The following is a 21,415-nucleotide window of genomic DNA, read 5'->3' on the forward strand; positions in this document are numbered from 1 at the left end:
ATATTTACAATGTATATAATGAAAGCTATTATTCATATCAATATATTTTAAAATTACTGTACATTTATTTTATCTCCAGCTTTCATTTTACTAGCACCATTATCCTCTTGCTTACCGCGCTGAAATAAAGCTCGAGCCAAGAGAAGTTGTGTAATTGGATTTGGTAGCATTGGAGGTGTCGTGACCTTTGCTGAGAGTCTGCTTGTTTAAACTGGATGTACTGTAACCCTTGACACCTTTCAATGTCAGAAGGTAAGATGACAGGTGAGATAACAACCCCTTTACAGCTTCCACGGCTTATTTGTAAAGGGCTGTCTGCATGTGAATGACCTCTGTCGGATTGATGGGAAGAGCTCACAATCACTCATGTACTCTACACAGCCATACAAAATGAGGTCTAAAAGTGGCTGATGTCCAAGAAGTTACTTTGATAACTTTGTGCTCAGAAATTCTGAGAAAGAAAGATGTTGTCTTTCTTCTGAGCAAATAAATACATTTCGGTCAACATTAAAAAAAAGACATCAATTGTCAAAGCTGATTGTTAATGGTCATGGCATGAATATTTCAATGTTTTGAAAGGTTATGTAGCCTGCAGTCCTTCAACATGCAGTGAAGGACTCCAAGTAACATTGCAGGCAGACAAATTTGATCAACAAATTCAAAAGTACTCTCCAGTGAGTTAGTACAAATGGTCTAGTCCAGAGACAAAAGTGTATCTAGTTTTCAAGGAAATAAAAAAAAAATGTTCTAAAACCGTTTTTTTGTTTGTTGTTTGTTTATTTCTATAGAATGGTGATAATAAGTACAACAGTTGAAGAAAATGAATAAATTCACATGAGAAACATAACTGAAATAAAGACTGCCGTGCAATAATGCAGCTGAAGGTCAGGTTGTTATACAGTAAGTTGACTTTTGTGATGCTTTGAATGAATATATCCAACACGAAAATGTGGGCAATACCGACGGTTTCATTGAGGAACACAGAAAAGTCAATCTGACATTTACAGTCTGTGAAAGCCTTTCGAAATTCTCATCTTTCCTAACATTCATAAATCTCGGTAAGCTCTCTCTGGCATGAACATTTCGGTGTGGCTGCACATGCGACAGATCCATGGAAACATTTTCTCGCTGGGATGTTCAAAAAATATATAGTATTGCATGTAAAACGACATCACAAAAAATGAGACAATAATTTAAATAACTTTAAAAAAAAAAAAAAATTGACAACAAAACCAAACACCAGCGCAAACAGCTAATTAATATATCCGAAATCATAAATTATGCAAATTATTTTACACGGAATTCATTATTGATTTCTGCTACGGACTTTGGTTCATCAAAAACACTTTTCAATAAATAATATTTAATAATAATAATATAATAAGTAATCACCAACTGGCATTATGCTTCAAGCGCAATGGCATTATGATCACAACAATAGAAATGACAAACAAGACGATGTGGCTTCTTCTGTTCAGATCAAGATAAGCTCGAATGTGACACGGCGTAGGATATTGATTTGAATATGACTAATGCTGGGCCCGTTCTATAAATCACATCTCGCTCCTAAAGCCAGTTTGTGCCTGTTCCTGCTTGGTTGCTTTTGCTATCACAGCTCGCACACACACTGTCTTCTGCGGCTGAGAGCTCAGGAGGGCAATGTGTCTGGTTGCTGTCCAAGCACAGACCGCAATGGAACTGGTCAGAAAACGTCCAATCAGCCGGATGGGAGCTCACTATTCCAACAAGAGCAAGTTGGCCAAGGGCATTTTACTTCTGGGCTTGTTACAGATTTCATGAGATAAAGTCTACAACGTCTTGTGTCTGTTTTGTGTTCTGAAATTTTTTTTTGCAAATACGGCTCATTTTATACCCTTATTAAAATGTAGTCGGCAAGATGACCAGGCCCGGTCTGGAAATACACCGGCCATTCGTGAAAATGCTCCCGATGGCAACCTCACCCTTGGATGCAGTACAAGAGGTTGACCACTACAACTACCAGAGCAGTCATCTTGACTGTTCTCAAACATGCTGCATTTTTATTGCGTTAAACACTATAAAAGTAATTACATGTCATTATTCGATCAACTACTGCAACGGTCAATTTGAGGCCTAATTCATTTCATTGTAACCCTTACACATCGCTGGGGCGCCGGTGGGTTTCCATAGTAACAACCTGCTGGAAACGATGGTCAATTAAAAACGAACGTATACGGTTTGAGGAGGCATCACATCTGCTCCTGAGCATGAGTGGTCGTTGGATTGCTCGGCTGATACACAGCCAGCTGTCCCTGCCCCGGCGAAGGGGAGCCATGCCGCGTGGAGGCTGCTGGATGCGACAGTCATTCAATTTTGGGGGGATTAATTAAAATCAATGAATTAATAACCTAATGTGGTGCTTGTTGAAATAATTTCCCCACGGAACTCAGAGTTGAGGGGTGTGTTCGGACTTCCGATTAACTTCCTGTCCTTTCGATGGGAAGCGCAGTAAAGTATTCTTTTCTTCGGCACCACCAAATAACACAGCAAAAACACATCTCGTTACCAGGCGAGCTGTCAAAATGACTGCTCTGGTAGATCCCGGAGTTTTCAAATTCCGGTACTCTTAGTGGCAAAGAATGAATCTTATGCGGTGTTGATCAGGTAGATTACGGTTCTCAAGTATCGCCAAACGTTTAATTTGTATGATTGATAGAAGGATAATTATTCACTATTCACTATAACCTGTACGGTTCGCATAACACAAATGTATTATCAAAGATGAAGATTATCCATTGCCAGTCTTAATGCCATGAATAAATTGGTGCATCTCCTGTCCTGATATTAGAAACTCGAATCAATATGCAAGCAGCAGAGGAGCGTCTCTGAGGGAGGATGCTCAGCTCAATGCTGTGATTGTCCACTCACACAAAGTAATGAGATCATCTCGGGTGAAGTGATGCTGAAAATGAATCTTCTCCTCTTTGTCTTCTAACAGCACAGTGGCCACATTTCTGTTGGACCTTGTACTCCGAGGCCATCCGTTCTCCACCACATGGTGAGGCTTCACCTTTCACAAAGAAGTTGACGGCAAAGACGCATCAAGTAAAAATATCATTTTCCACGTGCATTCAATCACGGCGCACTTAAGTGCAACAACCAGTATCGCTGCCAAAGGCTCCATATAAAATGTTCTTGAGTGTTTTAATCAATCCAGAGGGTGTACACTAGTTCTGTCAGAAACTTGATTCAAAACACAGGGTAATTTTTGCACAATACAATGTTCGCTATTTAAAAGAGGACGGTGAAATGGGAGGTTTAAAAAAAAAAAAAAATCCCCATGAAAATGTTCCATCCTTGTGTTTATGCAGCTTTAAAACAGTTTTACAGAGCAAGAAAAATCTTTCCAAATACCAGGTTGCATATTTTCCACGAGAGAGCGGGTCCATAAAAATTATGGTGGGAACTAGTTCTTGTTTGCTGAGAGTTCTCGTGTACTTCTAATTTTTGAATTGATTAAAAATGTTTGACGACTAGATGTTGTCAGTTTCTGTGTTCAGGCCACCTTTTCGATGTTATGAATCTTAGAGAGTAGGATTAAGATTAAAAAGGTAATGAACTTTTTGGGACCATTTCTTGCGATTTGAAACCTCCTCGCATCGGCTAAGGTGCCATAAATGGGGGCGGGGTTTATGCAAATTAAGGCACCGCGGACATAAGCCATCACTTTCGGATTCCTCAACATACCGTAAGAAAATTGGGCGTATGTCGAGGTTGACATTTCTTTGCATTTATGAGTAAATGAGGCCCATTGTCGTTACAAAAGATGTCACGTTTGTAAAATCTTTTAGACAGATCAGAACAAATACGCGATTGCCATCAATCAAAATGTCATTGCACGGGCCTGTCCATACACGGACCGAGTACATGCGTGTGTGTGTGTGTGATATTCCCCACACCATTTTGATCAAACACAAATATAGGCACAAATAAAAACATATCTTCATGAGAAAAATACCCCTCAATCTGTGCAAATTGATACGGCCTAGAAAATTTGACACTTACCTTCCTCAAAGTGTAATACTGCAAGTACAGCGACCTACATAATACAAAATAAAACATGAGAAGGAATTAATTATTGCATTGGAGAATTCTAAAAATAAAAGAACAGCCTTCAAAATGAAATCACAACCTCGTCTCACGAGCGAAAATGACGATTCACAGCGGTGGGAAATCCATTAGACATCGCAGGGATGCTTTCACGCTGCCCCAATCTTAATTTAAGGCATATTGATGAAAGATGTTGTTGCAACAAAAAATAAATAATCCACTCCAAAGGAAAAAAAAAGGGGATGTGCCATGTGGCGTTGAAGATAAAGCTTAATCTATCAGCACTCTGCGAGTGCACGAAGAAACATCGTTTAAAGGTCTGAAATAATCGCAGGTGTCAGAAGCTATTTTCCGAAGTTGTGAGGGTACGAGTCGTCTTGCAAGTATGACGTCTGGAGGAGCTGTGCATTATTGTCGGAAAAAGTCTGGGAGGAATATTGCAGGTCAAGGGGTCAGATGACTGACAGGGCCACAGGAGATAAAATGAACACCGTCTGGCTGGAGGGAGAGACATCCTGCAGAGGACAAACAGGCCTTTGACCAGCTGACAGAGTGCGAGGAGCACCGTACGCGCTCTAAAAATGTCAACGACGACGCCGAGTTCCGTGTTGGTGATTAATGAGTCACTCTGGTCACCGGTTGTCACAAGAACGAGCCAACGGTGGCTAATGACCATGCAAATTTGCCTTGAAAAGAGCTGGAAGAGTCGCACTGCTGTTGAGGTGGCCGTTTATTGCCAAGGTAAGCGGCTCATCGCGCGATGGCTTCATTGCAAATCCATTTAGTGCGCAGTGCATTAACGGCGCTGCGGGCGGACGAGGCTCGCCACCTTTGCTACGCCGTGGATTAAATGGCAGTTTAATAAACGCAAGCTCTGCTTCTGCTCATGGCATTCATTTGTTTTCGCTAATGTTGCATGTGGCATTCAGCAAGAGCACAGACTTGACATTGCCATCCTGGAGTTGAATAGATATTGCTTATCACAAATATCGGCATCCTGTGAACATAACTGCGATAGGGAAAATGGCATTATTCTTAACTATATTTAAAACCCGTACAGGTTTTCTCTCATTAGCTTCGCTGACGATGTCCTGGTGACTTTGGACTCGAGCCTGATGTTCAAAACTAGCGCGGGCCACCGTTTTTCATCAGTGTTACCAGGGCGACAAGTAAGACAAGAATGCCATTTTAAATCTGGTCAGAATTTGTGCATATGTGGGGTTTTTTTTTTATTGGATCGATAAACATCGCAGTATTGTTAATTGAATGATCCAATGCATGGATATATAAAAAAAATAAAAAATAGCTGCAAATTTTTTTTCAAATCAGTTGCAAAAGGCGCTCTTCCATGTAACACCATTCAAAGATGGCACAAAAAATCAACTCACTCAGAGATTTTTAAACTGTTTGTCCTGCATGTCATTCCAAATCCCCAAGGCCAACTCACTCAACTGCATGATAGCTCAGTAAATTTTATTCTGTTTTCTTGTTGCCATCCATCCATTAAAGCCGCTCGTCCAAAGCACCAGGTCCACCCGGCCCAAGTATTTATTTCATAAGAAGGGTGCAAAAAGTAAACATGAGCTCCCAAGTCCAGTGCAGCGTGTTGCAGAGCATTCCAATTTCTTCGCTTCAAAGCTGTGAAATTTTATGAATAAACTGGGCTTCTTTTTGCACGGAGCAGAAAAAGCCCAAAGAAACGCTTCACTTGAAGGAAAGCAAATTACAAATCAAAACAAATCAATCTTTGTGAGCAGCTCCATTGCCTTAAAATGTGCGCGAGTCAAGCACGTCTTTGTTTTTTTTTTCTTTTGTAAAAACACACTTCATGATATTTGTCGCAAGTGGGTACAAGCAGCAAACAGTTAAGACTTCCAATTCCCTAACATGAGCGAAGCTGTCCGGCGCAGTGGTTCACAATCAGAAAGCTGATTCCTACGGTGACCTCGGTGTGTTCATCCTCACAGTCCACTCCATGCATCACCGTTATCTCTTTTGCCCCTTCGGGCATTTTAGTTCACTCTGCTGCCTTGAGAGCAACACATGGTGATGGCAGATTGCATGAAATACAAACATAGCCTTTCCTGGTCGTAAACGCAATCCAGAGGCGGCTATAACTGGCCTTCTCTTTGAATTGCACTCTAAATAAAAATGCAATGTAGATGATATTAGAGAGCTCACTCATTTCCAGTTTTATAGAACGTAGCGGTAGTGCGCGGAATATGTGGTTGGTGACCGCTCAGGATCAAAAACATGAACATCACCTGTTCATGTACACCATTACAGTCTACACACAGCCAATAAGCACAATTGCAATTTGATTCAGACCAAATTGGATCATATGATGTGCATAAAGCTAATTAAAGACAACCACTCGCACCAACGCACCACTTTGCTTGAGTTTTATCGACAATAATCTGAAGAAAATGATGGAAAATATGATTTTTCTAAGAATTTGCAGGTACTGTCCATAAATTTAGCTCTCAGAAACCAAAGCATGTAAACAAAGGCATGTGAGAACCTTCACCTACTAAGGAGTACTCGTTGAGAAAAACTAGAGCTGGTGCACTGGCCAACATGTGTGCCGGCATCCACCAGCTTAGAATATTTGGTGTGTGTTCAATGTTATGAACATTCTCTACAGTTACAAGTGTGCCTTTCCTTCGTTATAGTATCACCAGCTGGTTTGGCAATTTAACGAGAAATGAGATTTCTCATTTAGTTAAAACTGCAGGTTGGATTATGCAAGAAATGCCTTTTTATCAGACAGTACTCATGTGTTGAACTTTCAATTTATTCTTCTGAACCTTGGACGGCGATCGAGGCTTCCCCTGTGCAGGGACAATGGTCTTTTGTTCCAGTGTCAATCAAGCTCCTTAACAAGCACCAATGAATTTGACGTTCCTGACGGTTATCTGGAAAATGAATGGGCTGCTCTCGTCATTGCATTTTAGCGAGGCCTTTGTTCCAGACAAAAAAAAAACAGTTCTTTTTAAATATGCCAGAAAATTATATCCTACTTTAAACTCAGAATTTAAAATTGGGCATGGATTTGGTCAAAATTTGTCAAAAGCACCTTGAATGGGCGGCGAGGGGGCGGGGTTCACTATATGCAATGGTTGTTCTTTGCCTCATTCCTGGGACCTTGGCCTCAGTCGTAAAGCAGCAGAGAAGTCATTATCATTACACATAATAACTCAAGTGGCCATTCATGTAAGGGCAAATCCCAGAGGATGGCACGCCTGCAGTATGAACATCATTATCAATATAGGGCTCCCTTGTGAAAAGCCACCCCCAGAAATAGAAAGGAAGCGGCAAGGGTAGATTTCAGTTTCATGATCTGTGAAGTATGTGCTTGGGATCCAGGAATACAAACTATACCAAGGGCAAATTGGCGCTTATCAGAAGCATCCTCTTAATTAGGGTATTCATTTCATCGTAATTGCCGCTCATCCAGCGGGACATCAAGTGCTACGTTCCCAACTTCCTGATATTGAACAACCTGGGCAAGTTTTCAAAGAGACACATTCAATAATTTGCTTGAAACTTTGATATTAACGCTCAGTGTTTGTCGTCGTCTGTCAGCACGTTACATGCACTTTATTTGTTTTTCGTTTAAGGAAAATCTTTAATATGGGGAGTGTCAACACAGTTATGCGTATCATTAGTTTTTAATTATAACATATAATTAAAGATAATTTGAGCGTTTGGTTTTTTTTGTATCAAACTGGTAACCTTTCGTATTAATAAGTACCGAACAAGTAAAGTAGCTCTGTTTCAAAAAGGTTGTTAACTCCACTATTAAATTATCTTGAGAACCAGATGCTTTTTGTTTACGCAACGGAGTACCGTTGTACAGGTGCGCAATACTTCACAGGCATGTGGCCTTTTGCTACGACGATTTCTAATGACTCACTCAATTTCCTCCTACTCAGTGTGACAAACAATTGAGAGGACAGACAAGAAAGAGCAATCCTTTTTATCGCCGTGCTTTTGGACCAGCGTCTGACCTGTTTGCGACATCACTGACACACGGGCCGGGCTGTGTAACTGATGAGCTGCCTCGACAAATTGCTTTATGTGGGATTTTCACTTTATGCCAAATGAAACCTGTGAAAACACTCTTCTTGTGCTTTTTTTTTTACTTTCTTGAGCTGGGCTCTGTGTTTATTTCATGAAATGATGACATGAACTCGCTTTATATCTATCGAGGGGTGTGTGCCTTTCCAGATCACGTTGACGCCATTCATCATACACTGCAAGGTCATCGTACGTTTAGCGGCCACAACACACCAATCTGACATCGGCTGTCGGAAAGTCGGTACACACCGTCTGTTTGGTGTAACGTCGTAAAGTCGTTGGGGCGTCGGCTGACGTCAGATTGGTTTGTAGAGGCCTTAACGGATTTTCAAAGGTTTTGACTTTCATATCACACGGCATTTGTGCAATTATCAGAATCTTCCTTATTTATTTTTTCAAATGGCAAAGAAAAGGGCGGTGACTCCACTGTCGCTCTGGCTTCTTCCGTTCTAGCCTGACCAATTATTGACGCGTCTGTTGTCGCTTCTGTTTTTACCTCAAGTCTCGCCCTGCTCTTATTAAGTCTCTCAAAGCGTATTTGCTTGTTGAGACAACATAGATTTTTCCATCTAATTGTCTCTTTGGGGAGATGGGTCGCCATGTGTGTTAAAAAAGTGGGCACCAAACATTCTCCGAGAGACAAATGACCGAGTTGCAAGTCTTACCAGAGCAAAACAATCTTCCAACCTTAAAGCCTTTGAAGACTTCATTCTATTTGTCTTTCAGAATGTAAAGCATGAAGTGTCGACGACAACATGCTGTGCATTTATCGCAGGTCCCACCCTCACGTGATGCCCCGTATTCAAAGTTTATTTATTGTTTTTAATGGAAAGCTTTCCAGTCCGGGGGTGGTGAGTCAACGAAGGCGCTGCTGTGGTTTGTTCACAGACTTGCAAGTTGCCACCCCCGGAATGTCAGAGAAGAATCTCTGGCAAGGGAATAAAAATACACACCGGTTGCATGAAATGTTTTCTTGTGTTCCTTCTGAAACAGAGCACTTCATCTTCACACTGTGTCCCAATATGTTCATTTAAGTGTCACATTCCTGATGTGATAAGGACACAATGTTAAGCAATGTGCATATTGTGAAAAGACATAACTGCTGCCGTCTAAAGATAAAGGCTGCCACCAAATGTATTCTTGAAAAAACACTTAAGGCGGATTTCAAATGAGAAACTGACAAGAACAAAGGAAATTATAAATAAGAGAAGCAAATAAAAAACATCTTATTTCCCTTTGGATTGGCAACAGCAAATCATCCTCTTCTGTTTCTCTCAGCCCTCTTCATCTTCTGCTGGAACTCAAGCTATCAGCAAGTCTTCCTTCACCACACCCATAAATCTCTTCTTCGGTCGTCCTCTTTGCCACAGACCGGGTAGCTCCATTAGCAGCGTCTTTCTACCGACAGCGCGTCTTTCCTCGCTCATCTCAATATGACCCCTCCATCTTTGTCTACCCGTCGGTGTTGTCCGTCTGATGACCTCATTCCTGTTCCCGTCCATCCCCGTCACTCCCTTTGCGAATCTCAACATTTTCAAAAATCCAGTTCTGTCTATAATAAATGGTGTGTTGAATTTACTCAATTGTATTTCATCAAGTGGATCAGATTGATTCATTTTTTTTTGTTTACTCAGTAAATAGATGGGTCATCTACTCAATTGAATTCAATGAAAAGAAGATTTATTTTCAGTGTATATATGCAAAAATAAAATAATGCAATGTTGAAACAGCGTAGAGCATGGGTGTCAAACTCATTTTTGTGGACAGGCCACATCGTAGATGTGGTTTCCCTCAGAGGGCCGGTATGACTGTGAACCCATAGAAACTGATTGGAAAGCCAGTTTTGAAATCAGAAGCTAGTAAGTAATTGTTCTACAATTTTTCCATTTATTTTAAAAGGGGAGGATTGGTCACAAATAAATGGTAATATCTCATATCTCAGTGTTGTTAAAAGTGAAGAAAATATGCTAGAAACAGGAAGTTGATGCAGATGATTTGCCCTTTGCAGGCCACCTAAAATGAGGTTGCGGGCCAGATCTGGCCCCCGGGCCTTGAGTTTGACACAAGTGGCGTAGAGTGACCCGATTGGCTTGCACGCGTGTGTGGGACAGACTGATGCTGCATGTTTCATTGGGAGCGACCTGCTTCCAAATTCCCCCCATCTGATTGCATGCAGAAACACGGGCGGATAAAATAGAAGCGAGATATATGCCAAGCTGGAGAATCCAGGATGACAGAGGAGGGAACACCGTGGCTCATTAACAGCAGACGCTTGGACCGATCCCAGGACTCAGCCAAGGGAGTAAGAGCCAACTCGCTCTATTACCGAGAAGAGAGACACTTCTAAAGGGCATGACCATCTGGAACACGCTTTCACAATTTTATTTTTTTTTCTAAACTGCATTTGGGTGGGGAGGCAAAGCCCAGACTCTTCAAACAGGTTGACAATTAGGTGACACAGAACTCCATTCATGTTGGTTTGAATTGTCAAGTAGGCTCCCGGTGAAATATTACAGGCAGATGGAATGCATTAAACAAATGTGGCTTAAACAAATAGTGTTGGAGAGCCTAGAGTGGACTGTACAGGTGACTCAGCTCAAAGGTGATGTGCTCTTTTCACCCCCGGGTGTCGGTTAGAACGCAAGGACGAGTTCAAGATGTGGGTTGGCAGTTTAATGGTTTCTCATCAACCAGCATGTACAGCTCAGGCGGCGGCAATAAGGAATGCGCACTGCCCCTAACGGCAGACCTGACGTACATAGACGTACAAAACTATACAAAGAGGTGCGCCGTAGTGGAGCGCAACTTCCTTTATGTGACCAACACACAGAGAGGAACATTTAGATATTCACAAGTCCAGTTAAGGAACACACAATCACTTACGCGGCGAATTTCAAAGGGAGCTCGGCGACAAAGCACAGCAAGAAGCACGGCGGTGACGCACAACGACAAAACCGGACGAGACAAAAATAGAAATGACGATGCACGGCGGCGCGATGAATAAACACAATAAACGATACAAATTCACAAGGGTACTCACTTGAGGTCAGGAACGCACACGAACACTGAGGCATCGAACACATCTCATGCCGGCGGCTGTCGGCTAACAACTGCGGCGCAACAGGCAGTTGTCAGTAACCCGCATGCAGGTACTTCTCGCGAGAGCTCGGCACTAACGCGAGTCTAATCGTACAAGAAGAACGCAATTCATGACGACATCCAACTTTAGGAACCTTTCTAACAAGTAGAAACGTGAAATGATGAACTGTTTTTTTTTTGTTGTTGTTGTTGTTTAAATCACAACAAACTGTCATTCAGATCAACGACAAAGAAACAGCAGCATCTTTTTCCTGATGTCAGTCAGCGTTCCGGAAATGTCAAAATGTTATCTGCAGCGTTGAGATGACACCCCTCAAAGGACAAATGGCTGGTTATGAAAAATTGATATATGGCAGGAAATAGACTCTTGGTCCAATATAGTTAGACTGACCATGTGACTTTTGCAGTCGGAATCCAAATTATAGCGCAATGAATTATTCACGAAACTGCCACGCAGTATCAAAAAGCTCGACACAAATTACGCAAGTTTTGGCTTGTTTAAGGGAACATCCAGAACAAAACTAATGAGAAAAGGCACACAGAGTGATGAAGAGGCCTGAGGCTGGTCTGCATTTTTTTTCCAATTATAAATACAAGATAGATAACCGCACGTGCCCATTCTTGTTTTTTTTTTTTTTTGTTGAATTAATAACAATAAACAAAACAATAGTAAAGTATGATTAAAAAAAGTTGAGTAGTGCTTCGCAACCGTGCTCGGATCCATTCTCAAGACGGAAACATAAATAATCAAAGCATGACAGAAGGTTTTACATTTCAAATAACCCAGGGTGCATTATCAGCAGTTATTTACAGTGCATCACTGCTCATTAATTTTTAAACGAGCCCTTAAAGTCTGGCCGACGGGCAAAGCTGGCAAGCAGAAGCAAAAGAATGAGCTGTTGTTGTTTTTTTGTTTCACTCGCGATGTGAAATCTAGTAATGGCACTGAGCAAAGTGCTACCAAATGCATTATTAATGAACTGATGTTGTAATACGTAAAGGTCAAAGCCGTTGTCTCACCACAGAATAATTTGTCATACAAGCGTGTCGCTCATTTCGCCGCGCCACCATTTTGCATGACAATAACATTTGAGATGAAATGAACGTTTATAAATTTTATGCTGAACTACTGCCGAGGCAGTTGTATTTTCAAAGCAAACTCACAGCAGAGACTTTGCAGTGCAGAACAGGGACTGTATGGCGGTTGTTTTTTTTTTTTTTTTAAATGCTGGGTTGGTATAGATTTTGAGCAAATTGGGTTACTTTTACCAAAATAAGCTTAATTATTTTGGGCCAGCTGATTGCGTCGACAATTGGATTTGGGTGGGATGACGAGCTCCCATTTTTGATTAATATTTTTTTGCTCACTGAAGCTGAAATAAATTCAATGTAACATTTTTATAAAAGGTCACTGGGTGGTGAATGGATCCGTGGGGAACACCATTCACTGGTATGGACACATGGATGGGAGAAAATGGGTAGTTTGCATCAGGAAGGGCATGAGCCAACAGTTTTAATGAGTGTTGGATGTTGGATGAGTGAAAACAGATCACATCACTGTCATTTGTCCATCCACGGATTCTACGCTTGTGCTGTCATAAATGTTAGCTGGATTACACGTGCGGCAACATGCAAGCTCCTCTCGGTGACTTCTTGTGGTTTTTTTTATTCTGCTTCGTAATCACATTACCCATGCATGTCTCATTAATTCCCCGCATTGCTCAGTAGCCTACGACTCCTGCTGTCACAGTCCTCCGGCTAACGCATGCCAAAGCAAGACCTCTCAACAAAATGGCGGGTGAAGTTAAAACGATGGCCTGCAGAGCAGTCACAAATCATTGATGAGGGTCAGATGATTTCAAACTGAGAACGCGCCACGGGTATCGAACGCTCATATATAAAATCTGTTTGCAAACGCTGCTGCAACATTTAAATGGTTTTATTATTTTGGTACTGTGTACAAACATTTTAGGGCAATTTGTTTTCATTGTAAACATTCAAAATCAACCACATTATGCTGTGATATCGCAAAACTATTGAGGAAGACTTTCAAGGACTAGGGACTAATTCACCCCGTGACTTGGCCACATGAAGATTATAAAATCATGGTTGAAGATGGCCGACAATTTTGGAGACTTGGATCAATTTGGAACAGGGTCAAGAATGTCTAACAGTGCTTTGTGTTAGTGATAGCTAAGTATCTGTAGGCTCATCACTCCAATACTCCCCTCCTTGACATTACAGGAGATAATATGACCCACGCAGTGAATTATTGATTATACTAGCCTTCCAAATACATTTTTAATACACTTTGTGAATCATTATTGACTATTTTTCACTGCTTGGATTATAACATTACATTTTTGTATTGGATCATATTCAGGGACGAAATGATTGATTATGATTGACATTGTAAAAGAGGCCTCGATGACCCTCTCTGACCGCTTCCAAGCAATTATTTACAGAATTCCGTATAGCATACCCACGGCTAGGGTGGCGCAGGGCATCCAGACTGCCAGGAAAGAAGGCTAAGCTAACTGTTAGCGTAAACGGTAAGGACTGTATTTTCCGGACTGCGGAAGTCGAACCATCCCCAAAATACATCATAAGGGAGAAAAAAAACAGACCTAAGTTGCAGTGGAGGATAAGTCGCATGAAGGAAAAATAAACATGAATAGAAAAGGTGTCTAGTGTTCATGTTCCTGTTTTTGGCACACCGGTGTCCGTGCTCTGATAGAGAGGAGGTTGCGTTGCATGAAGTCCTTTATGTTTATCGCCGTTTGAAATGAAAAATCAAAAAGTGAATGAAATCTCTATTTTTTTTATTTGTCAAATACAAACACATACACTAAATGTAACCACATAAGTCATTCGGCTGATACTCTATTTGCTGTTCCTGAGGCTGCTTTCAAGGCACACAAGCTAAGAAAAAGTGACAAATGGCACTGTAAGAAATGTAAACACGGCTCTGTTCGGTCATGAAGAACCAACAATGCACAACAACACAGAATAAAGTTTCTATCATGACTTCTCTTGCTCGCACTTTCTCCATAATCGGACTCTCCAGTGATGCTCTAATTAACCTCATTTCATTCAACCCTCAAGCAGTGATTATCTTCTTAATACACCCGTTTCACAGGCACTTAATAAAATCCTTTTTTTGTTTTATGCCTCATCGTTAGGCAATGTAGCAGTTATGCATACAATTACATTTTATTCTTCCATGAAATGTTTTGTAGTGAGGTTCTGTTTGCTTCTCATAACAGAACTGATAGGAGATAATCCGGGGGGGGGGAACTACTACTACACACACAAAAGCTCATTTTTAAAATCAGCGCCGACAGTATTTGGAGCTCTCTGCACGGGTGCAGCACTTGGTTCCGCAAATGTGTTGATGAAACCCCAAAGCTTTTATTTGCGTAAATAACACTCAAACATCTGTTTCTGTCTAAATTGCGTAAATAGTCGGACATCATTCCATACAGCGCCGAAGCATAAAAGTCCAATCAATTAAGTGGAGAAAATTAACACAATAGTCGTTAAAGCGGACATTTTATGGGAAATTGACTTTTTAATTGCTTGCACAAACAGTTGGGCCAAGTGGGATACTTGACATTTAAATTTGGAAAAAATACATTCAATAATCAAGTTTTACAGATGCGTTGGAGACAATCCCATGTCGGCTTTCGGGACAATATTTTGCAAAAAAATAATAATATAATTATGAGCAGACTGCTTATGATTGTTTTGTTACAATTATAACTCCAAGTCATTGATTAAAAAAATAGATTATGCAACATTCAATGAATTTTCAACAGAGCCATTTGACAGTGATATTTTTCGTCTCACATTGAGGGAGAAGCAGATGATGGACTAAACTAAAATGAAGCCTTCACTTTGTACTCGCTTTTACATCCTTTGTAATTGGAAGCATGCACTCTTTCAGAAGGCTTGTGCTGACGTCCCGCAAAAATGCATCGCCCTACAAAATTACCATTTAAATGAGAAGCTGTTGTGTTTTCTTTCTTTCTTTTTTTTTGGGGGGGGGAACATCATTATCAACCAACATGTCAGGCATAAAATTCCAATATGATGATTTCGGCTCAAATTAGAATTAGAATGAAAATGATATGAGCCTATTTGTTGTTGACCAAGGGCTGTGTTTGAATGGCGTGTTTGGTGCAATGCAAAGCCGGCGTGACTAACCAAACGTAAAGTATGACATCATGGATGCTGAATGATTCAATCAGCAGATTTGAATGCAACTCCTCTCATGCCTCCCACTCTGAGTCACTCACAAAAACCAAGAGCCTCAATAATGTGCACACCACCAATTTAGTTTTTCCACTTGCACCGTTGCAAGTTGGCGGCGTGGAAACACCACCTGATGATTTCAGCGAGGTGTCCGTGTTGTTATTGCCGAAAACAAACACGTAATGGCTGATGAGACGATTTTTAGTTCCAACCGTCATTGGAGAAGTTGACACTTAACTCGTGGAAGACTTTCATTTTTGGAGATGTGGTTTACAATCGCTAGGTGGGATTGGTGCGACCGGTTATGATGTAATGACTGGTCACCTTCAGTGCTCTTGCAATGTTATATTTTTTTGGCAGAATTGTTTGCATGTCAAACATGTCAGCAACAAGTGAAGGTCGTGTTTGTGAAATTTGCAGTATCTTGAACAGACGTGAGTTGTGAAGTGAGGGCCGAGCGAAACCCGATTCCCCGCCGTCAATCATCTGACATGATTACGGCTCACACTTTCTGGTCCATTGCCTTTCGGAATCCGTCCTTTTGATTTCTCAGAATTGTTTTTTCCCAAAGGCAAATCTTTTCAACAAAGTCTTCATTCTCTCAAAGATGTTTTAGTGTAACTGTATCATGTTTAAGTCTCAACGCAAATATTAACAATGTAACAAACTCCATTTATGCTAATTTCTGTCTTGTTTATGATTGGTATTTGTGGCTGCAGAGAGTTTTTTGTATCCATGTTGTCATCGAATGATACTTTTGATGGTTGCGTTGTATTTTAAAATGGAACGGAGATAAGTCAACAGGCAAACAAGTCATATAAAAAAAAATGATGAAAAGGCAATTTAATACATCCAAAAACACAAATTAATCTTCTGAACATGCAAAATGCCGGATTTTTCTTTTTTCTTGTACAAAACAATGCAGTGACTCTGGTGCCTGACCTCAAGTAAAATAACAATGGAAGTGTCAAGTGTTTCTTTTTCGTTAACACATTTTCTAAATATGTAAATGTAATTTGCAAAAAAAAAAAAAATAATGTGTTCAGATTTAGAAATCACCTATTCTATACATTCATCATGTGACATTTTGTAAACTGGGCTGTTATAGCAAGCAACCGAGGCATAATGACAACATTTTTACTTCTAACATCAATAGAATCAAGACTCAAAAATATTTATGACGGCCAGGAAAATATCACTGGAAAATAAGTTAATAAGTAACCTTTACAGATAGATCAGAGTTTGAATATAGCTTAGACAGAAGCTGACAAGAATACATTTGAATGGATATAATGTTTATCAAAATGACATTGGGCCTCATTCACAAAAAAATGCGTAGAAATGTTCTTACTCTGCGCACAAGTTGAGCGAATACACAAAATTACCGTCGGATTCATGACACAAATGCGTGGAGGCCCGTTTTCCTCAGAAGTCATTCCAAAAGACTCCGCCCCTATTTCTCTCGAAATGGCCATTCAATTGACAGCATCCCAGCCAATGCAAAAGTTTCTTTTTGTGATTAAAGCCCAATCCATCATTATTCGCGCGTGCGTATGGTCTGAGGAGTCGAAATTTGTTTACAGACGACGCACATGTATCAACATTTTGCCAAATAAGAGATCTGACAATGAAAGGAGTGCGCGCACACAAATTAGTGTGTAGGCTCTCCTAATGAATGAGGCCCATTGAGGGCAAACAATAATAATCAAAAACAGGCCCTCTATATTTTATTGTAGTAATAATTAAAAAAAAAAAGACACTTCATGTAAATATCCATACACAGTTGACCTCGCCCCCCACCACCCGCTATTCATAGGACTGGGCCCACAATTAGCATAATTCTGTAAATATGTTTTTTTTTAACCCCCAAAATTCTTCACAAAACACATATAAACATTTGCTCTACATTTTCTACAAGAAACAAGGAAAAATTGAGGGGAAAAAAATCCCGGAATCACCCCCATAAAAAAAATATATGTATTTAAAAAAAAAAAATGATGAAAAAAAATTCCGCAAGTGCGCGGGTCGACTGTATATAAATACGTATAAGTATTTATTAATGGTCATTGAGCTGCAACTAAATAAAGAAGTGCATTTGAAAATGAGGATGGCAGCTCCATTGGCAATGACGCATTGCATTTGACACAAAACGCGTGCTCTTCATCCCTCCCGCTTCCATTTGTCCCGCTGAGCAGGTTTAATGAAAAGAGCGCGCACGGTGAAAGATGGATGGAAGTTGGGCCGCTCACGCCAGGCTCTGAGCGGTGGCTTTGATCTCAGATGACATCCTCTTCTCCTTCCGGCCCGCATACTCGCCTATAAAAGAGCCATCTTCGTTGAAGTGAGTGTCTTCTTCCGCGTAGTCGACCAGGCTGTCCCCGCTGTCCCCCGCTTTCATCTCTTTGCTCAGAGAGCGGTGGCTGCCTTTTAGAGGCTTCTCGTCGTTGTCGCTGTTGGTGATGCACAATGGACTTACATCAACGCCGTGAATGGCTTTATATTTACCCATAAAAGGGCTTCCAATGGTTGCAGTTTTGAATTGTTTCGACATCATTCACGTTCTGCCCCGTTGGCCCGAGTCAGTCAAATGGGGTCGAGAACGGACTTACCGTGTATATATATATATATATATATATATATATATATATATATATATATATATATATATATATATATATATATATATATGTATGTTTCCGTTCATATGAACACACACACGCTTTGTGAAAAAGAGCCTACTTACATAATCAACAATTCAGTAATAATTGAAGGAATTACGTACAAATTGCACATGCAGTGGAAGTGAAAATTACTCCACACTGAGAGACATTTGGCTTCATTTTTTATGCATTTGTGCTTTGTAGATGCCACTGATTGGGAAATTACAGTGGAGCACAACCCATGCGGTGGTCGTCTGTCATGAGTTGGACCACTACAGGATTAATGAAACGTGCACAGATAATACTGCCCTAGAGAAGAGCTGCTTTCAAACACTGATTGCTTTCAGATTCCTGCTGTGTACTGGGCAGTCTGTGCCCAGTGCCATCAGAACAGGAAATGGCCGCATTTCAACACTGCAACAGCTCCCTTCAGAAAGCAATGGCTATAAAAAAAAAAAAAAAAAAAAAAACTGTGCACAATACACTGTAGGCGCTTTGTGACCAGAGGAACTTTTTCTAGTTTGAGGAAGTGTTGGCAATTTTTTTTTTTTTTTTTTTTTGCACAACAACCCTGTTTCCACCATGCAGAACCAATCGGTTTCGCCACAACTCATAAAGCCAGACAGTGCCAGTACATTTGTTCTTGTGCATTCAAGTAAAATGTCAAGAAAGAATGCAAAATACTGGCTTGACTTCATTGTCACTCTGTTTTTCTTTTTGCCGACTCAGTGACGCTTTTTGTCAGGGGTCTTCTATCCAGTTTGTCGAGGACTGGACTCCTGTCTGTTTTTCATCTCTCCATGATTAGGATTGTTATTTAGCTTCTGCAGACTTTGCTGATTAGATCATTTGAATCCGTGTGTGTTGTAGCAAGGAGAGATGGAAAAGCGGCCCTTGGGGAACAGCTGCGATATTGTAAGCAAACCGGCTGATTGAAAGTGATCGCAAGTTGCCACTTATTGTTGATCATGACAAAAAAATGGCCGACCACTGAATGTGTTGAGTGTGGGCTTCGTTAAAGCAGCTCGTAGAGAATCGGTTGGAATAGTTGGTGACTGTTTGGACTTTATTCACTGGAGGACTTATTCATTTTAAATAACATTTAAAAAAAATATGAGCTTCAGTCATTTGGACTGCTGGTGACTTATGGGGCAGCTAGCAGCAGGCTAGCTTGCGCGCCTGCTCATGTAACGTAAGTAAATCAGTCAATATCACATCTCACGACTTTTTAAACATTTTTTAAATAAAACAAACTCTAGATCAGCATTCAGCGCGTCACAATTGACAGTACTGGTTGGTGGAAACGTGGTTATGGATCGAGGGATATTGTGGCATCCTCCATTTTGATGTCACACTTAAAGGTTTGTCTTAGGGAACATGAAACAGTAAGCTGTTTTTTAATTTCTTTTCAACGAAATAGATATTTCCCTCGAGCTCTCATTGGTCAGAAACCGCCTCGTGTCTACGACTACGACTGCAACAACACGGATGCGCAAACAGCTCACGATGCTACTGCTGCAGTGCTCATCACGTACGTTCCAATTCCCCAGCACCATCAAATTTCTTCCACAGAAGAAGTACGAGGCTCCGCGTCAACCTCATGAGTGTTACGTTCTCTTTGCAGCAATCGGGGAGACATAAAGAGTCGCACTGAGATCGGAGGAGAGAGACGAATAGCGAAGCGCGGCTTTGACGGTGTCACTTACCTGTATTCGCAAAATGTGTCGTCATTCATACCCTGGGATTCCACGTCTGGATGAAGGTCCTCCTTTTCTTTTACTGATCACAAAAAAAAAAAAAAATGAGGAGACAATGTCAAACATACGCTCAAGAGGGCTGCAAATGAAAACCGTCGCCTCACAACTCTTGACTATTACCTTGTTTTGCAAGATAGAATCAAACTCTTGGATGCAAGTTCGAAAGAGATGTTATTTCGTTCATGCGACACATTTACAATCATGTGATTAACATCGTACACCGGGGCCGCTTAGTTTTACACAAATAATACCAATTTGAGACGGCAATAATGGGAATTTAATGAGAGAACAAAGAAGTGAGCGGCGTATCCCTTTTGAACGCTACCCAGACACCAACCTGATGGCCATTAGCTGTGAATAATAAAGGCAATTACGGAATCTCCAGATCCCAGTAGAAGAAAAAAAAAAAAGGGAGATAACCATAAAGCCTATGTCATCATTGCTGCACACGGACAACATGTGCTGCATTTGCATCTTGTCCCGCTGTGGGCTCGACATTGTTTGGAATGCTGCTGGAGAATTTGAGTGTGTAAATAATGCAACATTCAAATGCGGGATGGAAAAAGCCATTTCCTATGACCGCCAGACTTGTTCGACAAAAATAATATACGGCTTTATGCATCGGGTTAATAGCTTATCACTATAAAAAAATTGCGTGTGTGTGTACGTGAGCACATACCTGAATATTTTCCTCCTTTATTCCTGTTGACAAAACAGGCAATCAGCACAATGAGCGTGAGGAGAGCAATGGCGCACAGCAGGCCAATAAACCAGCCCTGGTTAGATATTCCTCCGTGGATGCTGGCCAGACCTGAGGAGAAGAATACTCAGTGACTTTGACACGCCTTAACCTTTTTATCGGACGGCTTGATTGAATGTTTACATCGACATCGCCTATCTGATGCAGAAGCCGTCGTCCAGTGATGGAAACCGTCCAATATTAATATTAAACAGCTAATTCGCCCGTCTAATTAATCAAGTATGGAGCACTATACAAATGGAATTCCTTGATCCACGCCGCCAGATTAAATCCTTCCGAAAATGGAGGACCACGATCTACAAGGACACACTTGAAGTCAGTTAAAAAAAAGGGGGGGGGGTCGTTTCAATGTAACGCAGTTTTTCTGTGATTTTTGTTGTTGCAGGAATCTCAGCAAGCGAGGCCCGTGCATCGGTCCGCTAAAGTGTCTTGGAGGAAGAGCACAAAATGTCAGAGTAATAACCCCATTCTGACAAATGCCGGAGATGTTTATTGTTACACAACTACAGCCACAAAAAGTCAATTTTCTCTTAGCTTTGCGCAACACTCCAAAAAGTGTCAAAGCAACATCCATATTTTGCTAACATGGCATTGTCATGTTGGGTTGAGTAGACAGTCATCAGCTAATGGGTGTTTAAACATGCTTGTTTCTCCCCTGGTTCGATTTGTCCTCATAAAGCAAAAAAATCAGCCCATAAAGCAGCACGAGTGTTCAG

General features: G+C 40.9%; 1 protein-coding gene and 1 long non-coding RNA gene across 3 annotated transcripts in view; both read right to left on the bottom strand.

Annotated features, from left to right (window-relative positions):
• Positions 1 to 2,770: 2,770 nt before the first annotated feature.
• LOC148326731 (uncharacterized) lies at positions 2,771 to 11,229 on the bottom strand. Its single transcript, XR_015845758.1, has 3 exons — positions 11,210 to 11,229; positions 4,045 to 4,078; positions 2,771 to 3,049 (listed from the first exon to the last, which is right to left on the bottom strand). It is a non-coding gene; the product is annotated as an uncharacterized LOC148326731 (long non-coding RNA).
• Positions 11,230 to 16,764: 5,535 nt separating this feature from the next.
• chl1b (cell adhesion molecule L1-like b) overlaps positions 16,765 to 21,415 on the bottom strand; it is a 61,715-nt gene continuing 57,064 nt past the window's right edge. For both annotated transcript variants that reach the window (XM_088310084.1, XM_088310083.1), the window contains 3 exons: positions 20,619 to 20,750; positions 19,889 to 19,961; positions 16,765 to 17,972 (listed from right to left, as the gene is read on the bottom strand). In XM_088310084.1, the coding sequence (XP_088166210.1) occupies positions 17,768 to 17,972; positions 19,889 to 19,961; positions 20,619 to 20,750 (410 nt within the window). In that variant the 3' untranslated portion in view covers positions 16,765 to 17,767. The remainder of the gene's footprint in view (positions 17,973 to 19,888; positions 19,962 to 20,618; positions 20,751 to 21,415) is intronic.

The sequence above is a fragment of the Idiotropiscis lumnitzeri genome, chromosome 11 (assembly GCF_059441095.1).
Source record: "Idiotropiscis lumnitzeri isolate Australia: NSW breed Sydney's pygmy pipehorse chromosome 11, RoL_Ilum_1.0, whole genome shotgun sequence".
Lineage (NCBI taxonomy): Eukaryota > Metazoa > Chordata > Actinopteri > Syngnathiformes > Syngnathidae > Idiotropiscis > Idiotropiscis lumnitzeri.